This window comes from Octodon degus, unplaced genomic scaffold (genome assembly GCF_000260255.1).
Source record: "Octodon degus isolate 3935 unplaced genomic scaffold, OctDeg1.0 scaffold00061, whole genome shotgun sequence".
NCBI lineage: Eukaryota > Metazoa > Chordata > Mammalia > Rodentia > Octodontidae > Octodon > Octodon degus.
The window spans coordinates 8,122,866-8,129,724 of NW_004524637.1; the positions used below are offsets into that span (position 1 = coordinate 8,122,866).

At 43.1% G+C, this 6,859-nt stretch overlaps 1 protein-coding gene across 1 annotated transcript in view; it reads left to right on the forward strand.

Annotated features, from left to right (window-relative positions):
* The window catches only part of Ttk (TTK protein kinase), a 53,781-nt gene that overhangs the window by 159 nt on the left and 46,763 nt on the right, over positions 1-6,859 (forward strand). Inside the window, exons 2-4 of the mRNA XM_023718717.1 lie at positions 987-1,143; positions 3,763-3,985; positions 4,367-4,473. Coding sequence (XP_023574485.1) covers positions 1,005-1,143; positions 3,763-3,985; positions 4,367-4,473 — 469 coding nt within the window. The 5' untranslated portion in view covers positions 987-1,004. The remainder of the gene's footprint in view (positions 1-986; positions 1,144-3,762; positions 3,986-4,366; positions 4,474-6,859) is intronic.

Sequence of the window (6,859 nt, forward strand, 5' to 3'; positions counted from 1 at the left end):
AGACGGGCGTTCCGAGCTGAGAGGGCGCCCGAGGGCGCGGTTGAGCGGCTGGAGGAGGGGCGGTGCGGGAAGCGCGGCCCCGACGCCCGCGGTGGGTGTGGACGGGCCTCGGCCGCGGGCCCGATGGGAATTCTGCGGGGAGGGCGCCCCGGAGGCTGCCCTGCGCGCCCCGCTAGGTAGAGCTGGCGGGCGGCGGTGGCGGCGCTCGGGCAGCGCTCCGCCGGGGTGACGTCTCGCCGCGCGCCGTGCGGCCTTTTGGTTGTTAACCTCCAGTGACCCCGAGTGACTTGGCGTTGGAAAGTCACAGAGGTGAGACTGACCCGAGGAAGGAGAGCGGAAGCTCGTCCGAGCTGGCCGCGCCGTTGTGCGGACGGCGAGCGCTCGGGACTGCGGGAGTTCCGCGATTCTGTAATTAACGTGATTAAGACAGCGGGTCGTGATTCCGCCAGACGGATGGACGCAGAGACAAATCCTGTGAATCTCGTTTATCAATGTGATGTCCCTACTCTGCTTTAAAAGTACTCTCAAAGTGAAGATTTATTAACATAAAGCAAGTGAATTAGGAAACTACTCTTATTACCGACCACAAACTATTTACATTACCAAAACGATTGTTTACCTGTTGCTACCACAATCCGGGTGAAAACTCCAGGATATATATATGTGTATATATGAACATTGTGATGACCCGAGAAAATAATTCTAGAAAAGGGTGAAATAAAAATCATTCCATGCATAGAAGAAAAAAAAAAATGTAAGGGGGTGGGTGGGGCAGCCGCGTTGTGCCGCGAGTTCCAGAGAATAGCTTCCTTCTATACAACTGAAGTTACATTGGGAAGGAAAGGTGCAGTGGGCCTTTTGAAACCTTCTTGAGCATACGAAGCTGTGTCTGTTGTTTTTCTGCACAGAGCTCCACCGGCACTTCTCTAGTTACAGCCCTGTATTTAGGTCTGTTTAACGACACTTTATCTTCTGGGTTCTAAAAGGCCAGTTGCAGCTTATAAATGGAAGCTGAAGATGTAAGTGGCAGAGAACTGACAATCGACTCCATAATGAACAAAGTGAGAGATATTAAAAATAAATTCAAGAACGAAGATCTCACTGATGAACTAAGCTTGAATAAAGTCTCTGCTGATACAACAGGTGAGTTTTCCTTTGCCTCTTTTTCAAAATAAGAACTGCTGGTCTCCCCGAAGGTAAAGAAGGAGATGCTACGCCCTGAATGTCGGTGGACATGTAACTAACTTTCTTGTATCTAGCACTTGGCCGTGTTAGTGCACTTTGTCATTTAACCTCTTTGGACATAGCCCATGATTTTCTGCCTTCTGGAAACATGAAACTTTACTTATTAGCATGCTCACAGGGAGTTTTCTTAACTCTTACAATATTGTTGGCTATGTAGGTATACCTCCCCCTCCCCCTTTTTTTGTGGTGTACTAAGGAAACCACTAATCTTAATAAAGTTACAGATAAATTTTACTTAAGAGCTGGGCATGGCAGTGCACACCTGGAATCCTAGCGCTTGAGAGACTGAGGCAGAGGGTTGCTGCAAATTGGAGGCCAGCCTGGGTTACATAGGATGTTCAAGGCCTGTCTGAACTATGTAGCAAGACCCTGTTTCAAAGCAAAAAGAACAACAAAAATTTAACATCAAACACTGAATTATTTTTATTTGAAGAATTTTCCTATTTCTCCTTTGGACTTTTTCATATCCACTCTAACCCTCTGTTCGGCCACGTAGCTTCCCTAATGTCTCTTTGGTCTGTGAGACCCACTTAGACTCCAAAACCCTTGCCCTTGACCCCTGCCTTGAACAGTGTCCCCAGATGTCTGCCCACACGTGCTTGCCTCCTTCACTTCATCTTTTAAACGTGATCTCAATAAGCCCTTTCCTAGCTTACCTGCTCAGGGTATCTTTCTACTGGAGTGAGTGTATCCTCTATCTGCCTTCTTATTCTTCGCTGTAGTACTAATCACTCTCCATATAACCTGCTCATGTGTTTGGTTACTGTCTTTCTTTGCCACCAGAATGTGAACTTCATGAAGGCAGGTGTTTTAACCTGCTGTGTTCTATCCCCAAAACTTAGAATGGTGCCTGTCTAGCATACCATAAGCGCGTAAATATTTATTGAATGATAATGAGTCAAAGTGCCCAAGGTTTCACATGCTAGCCTTGCGAAAATTACTAGTTCAGAAGCCCATTCTTTCTTACATCTCAGATGGCTGAGGCATTTGAGTGGTGACTCTTGGATGTTTGTTATGTCAGTAGTAACCATTAAAGTATTTTGAGAGATTAAAAATAAATAGAAGAATCTGTAATCTAGTCCTGGTGGCAGGCGATATTTGCTTTGAAACAACGTAGGAAATTACAGTTTTGTGGTCACGTAGTCATAATAGACCATCACCTGTGTCTTTTACCAACAAGCCTGAATGCCAAGGTAGTTGAATACTTGCTTAAATATCATTGGTTCTCAGTACCCTGGAAATGTTAAACACAACTTTAAGAATTGTGATGTAAGACATTAAGTACTGAGAATTTATGTATTCCCTGTGCTACATTGTAACACTTGCTTATCCCGTGTCCATATTAGCATAATAAAGATACAGATGGTTTGTTTTTTTTTTTCTGTAGACTGGAGGAAGGAAGAAGTACTAGAAAGCCTGTGAAGGAACACACCTCCAAAACTATGGGTAGCAAAGACGTGGGTTTGTTTTTTGAGACAGGATGTGGCTGTATAGTTGAGGCTGGCCTCAGACCTGCCTTGATGTTGGGTTACAGTCATGAGCCGCTATACCAGGCTTGTGAAAGCGTGTTAAGACATTTCATGGCCAACAGTCGTGCCTTGGTTTACAAGTGCTTCCATTCATGAACAATTTAGTACAAGTTTGTCTCCGTTCTCCTCAATCTGCGCGTCCGGTGATGAACATAGCTGCTGCCCTTTCCTCAGAATCGTGAGAGGAATTAAGTTTGTGAACTGAGTCAACACTGTATTTGTTAGAGAAATGAGAAAACTGGAAAATTGAGATCAGACCAGGTTACATTGAAAGTGCAAGAGCAGAATTCTGAAGGTATTTTGTTTGAATAGAAAGTAGAAGCAGTAATTTTGTTTGCAAAAGTAAAGAAGGTTTGTGGATGGCAACTGAAATTGATAAAGGCTCTCTAGAAATCTGAGTTTAACGTTTAGTAATGGCTGAGGTATCCGAAATGGGAGACTGACATCCAAGTTATCTGTTAAATAAAACAGCATTCAAGAAAATAAAAAGTATATCACCGCATGAAACATCTGTCTAAGCATCATTTCAGTTGTTTCTATCAGAGTTCCGTAGGGAGGAAACTGGTAGGTGCAAGAAGTCCTACAAATTCTGGAGATTTAGACCGAGGTAGTTGTGGGCTGATGGGGCCAGGAAATCAGCAGGGCCATGGAGGAAATCAGGCAATTTGGAGGCAGGAGAAAATGACCCAGCTGGTTTACTTTGGATTTAGAAGTAAGTTTGAGGTACATAGAAACAACATTTAATGGTAAAGTTATAAAAAGAAAGTTATACTCAGACTTGAGCAGTGTTTCTGAGTTTTTGATGCATTACATCCTTGATGGAGTTTCCTACTGTAAACTGTTACATTCCCAGAAAAAAATATCATGTGGGGTTTGTGTATGTGGATGCTGCCAGGTACTGCTCATGTTAGATAACTTAAAGGGCCAGGCCGGCTTGCCGTTGCTCGTGTCCGTCTCTGCTATGATGCGTGGTGTTCTCTTTATTCAGATAACTCGGGAACTGTTAACCAGATCATGCTGATGGCGAACAACCCGGAGGACTGGTTGAGTTTCTTACTCAAACTAGAGAAAAATAGCGTCCCTCTAAATGATGCGCTTCTAAATAAATTAATTGGTCGTTACAGTCAAGCAATTGAAGCACTTCCTCCAGATAAATATGGCCAGAATGAGAGCTTTGCTCGGATTCAAGTGAGATTTGCCGAATTAAAAGCGTAAGTGTTAGCGTTTTGACTGCATTTAACTAGCTAGACTGCATAATGTATAACCGCATTGCAGAGGCAAGACGAAAACATGTTGCTAAATTGATATTTTTAGACCAAATATTTTTGCTTTTAATTAGCAAAGAATTAATGTAAACTTTCTTTCCTTTCCTATATACATGTTTCCAAAAAGTACATGTTTTAGACTGTGCGTAAAAAGATTGGAAAAAATAACTTAGTATGTAATTTCATACAGAAAAAAGCAATATCTGTTATCTTTTGGACAGTAGATATTGGATATTGATATAGATAATGAAGAGTTTCCAAGTTTAGGATGCTATTCCTTAAAGAAAACAAGAAAAACAAAAGACTCCCTGTAATCTCTCCTTCCAGCATTCAGGAGCCAGACGACGCACGTGACTACTTTCAGATGGCCAGAGCGAACTGCAAGAAATTTGCTTTTGTGCACATATCTTTTGCGCAATTTGAACTGTCTCAAGGTAGTATGAAAATATCAAGCCCAATATTTAAGTAAAAAAACCCCAACCTATTAATATTAAGTCACATATTTGGGGATTTAAGACAAAAACATTAAAATTGCTCAGTTGAAAATACAAGGGCTGGGGGCTGTGGAGATGGCTCGGTGGCATAAGCGCCTGCCTGCCGCCTGCAAGGTCCCGAGTTTAATCCCCGGTGCCACATGGCGTGCTGGCCGTGGAACCCGGGGCCTGATGGTGCACGCCTGTGATTCCCGCGCTGGGGTGGCACAGACAGGAGGATCACAAGTCCGAGCTGCATCCCTGTACCCCGCCTCCCAAAAAAAGAAAAGGAAATCCAGGAGAAGGGTGATGCTCTGTAAACAGACACAGAGTGTTTGTTGTCCTAGCTCTTCTGTTTATAAGGAATAATCGAGGGAAGTGAACATTGTGTGCTGTTAGCTCCATCTAAAAGTAGCTGCTTCTCTGGTATTTGTACCATGAAGGACATAAGACCTGTAAGCTTTTGTGAGGCTATGAAATACACATTAAATGTAGGTATAACATTTAATTAGTAGTTTTCTTAAAAAATAAACTATCAAAACATTAGTTGTTGAGTCCATGGTTCTCTATAGTCTGGGCCTGTTGGGTAGGGCAGGAGCATCTGTCTCCCTTGGATATTTTCAGCCTGCTTATTGCTTAGTCTTGCCAGGCATGTAGCTCAGTGGCACAGCTCCTGCCTGGCAAGTCCAAGGTTGTCAGTTCAATTCTCGGTACTCCCACTGCCCCCTCCCCAAGTCAGTCATCACCCCTTTTCTCCTGGGGGCCTCCTGAGTGTGCCAGCCCACCCACCCTTGGCCAGATCTTCCATTGTCCCTCTACCCTGTTTGTGCCACGGCACAGATCCTATTTACCAGCCTGTGGTGAAAACCTGAATCCCTATCGACAGAATTGCCATGGTGATTCGTAACGTTGGGCTGTTCACTAGAGAGAATTCTTCAGGACTGAGACTGGGGAGATGCACAACTTGGCCGTGATGAGAGAGCCCTGAACTTATACCTGAACCTGGCTTCGGCGTCCTCGCCATCTAAGCCTTCTTCATCCGGTGTGCTGTCGGATTACTTTTACGAAAATCCTCTCATTTTTGCTTGTTAGAATATTTTTGACCAAGCCTTAAAACCCTTTCTTTATTCCATTTAGACTTCTGGAGTCTTGTGTCTTAGCAGCACCTACAAATGTTACCTCTTTAAAAAAATACTGAGAATCTTAAATTGAGTTGTCTATTAAAAGAAAACTCATAGCACTGCAGTGTAATAGTATCCCCAAGGTCAAAATTATGATTATTTTAAACAGGGTCAACAGGCGTCAGGAAATACACAGTGTCTCTGAAATCCTATACACAGTTTGGTGTGCGTGTGTGCATGTTTGTAGAAGTAGGGGTCGTTCCATAGTTTTTATCAGAAATTCAGAAGGTTTTTATTTTACTGTCTGAAACAGTTACATGGAATTTTACCACTATCAAAATATACAAATTTGTATACACGATACAAATCAGTGTGGATTTAAGCACTGTTGGGTAATGTTCATATTCTTTATTTTTTTATTTATTTTTTTTCATATTTATAATTTGTGCACTTTCGAAGACTAGAGGGCATCTTTTAGTCATTAAATAGTAAGCACATAGCATCATAGCTCAGCAGCTCTTGTGGCTGTTGACAGCACGTTCCATAAGGTATGTGACATACACTTAATATTTGTACGTGGCCCCCAGTGATATTTGGGTTTGAAAGAAAATTTCTCTTGGGGCTGGTGAGATGGCTCAGTGGTCTAAAGCACCTACTTGGAACAAGCTTGGCAAAACACGGACCGCGGTTGGATCCCCCAGCACCACATGCCAGCCAGCCCTGCCCCCTGGTGGGCTGAGCTGGCCCCCCCCACACAAATAAATGTTTAAAAAAAAAATTTCTCTGATTATTCGTAGTTAGTAAATGATCACTGTCTCGGTTTTGTTTTAATTTTGGGAATGGTGTGGCAAGATCCCCTAGCTACTGGCTAATCTTTATCATGATCTTTTTTTAAAAACAAAAATCCTTTTGATGAAAGATTCCTTTTGGCAAAAGATGCCGGACTTTTCTTCCTAGGTGGTACTATGAGTGATACTTCTTGGATACTTGTGTCTTAGCAGCACCTACAAATGTGTGTCCTAGAAGACTGCCACTTTCAGGACTACTTCAACATCTAGAATTCTCACCTGCTTTTTTTTTTTTTTTTTTTTTACTTTTTTTATTTATTTGAGAGAGAGAGAGAGAGGGGTGTGTGTGGCCAGCTCAGCCCACCAGGGGGCGGGGCTGGCTGGCATGTGGTGCTGGGGGATCGAACCGCGGTCCCTGATGCCTTGCCAAGCTTGTTC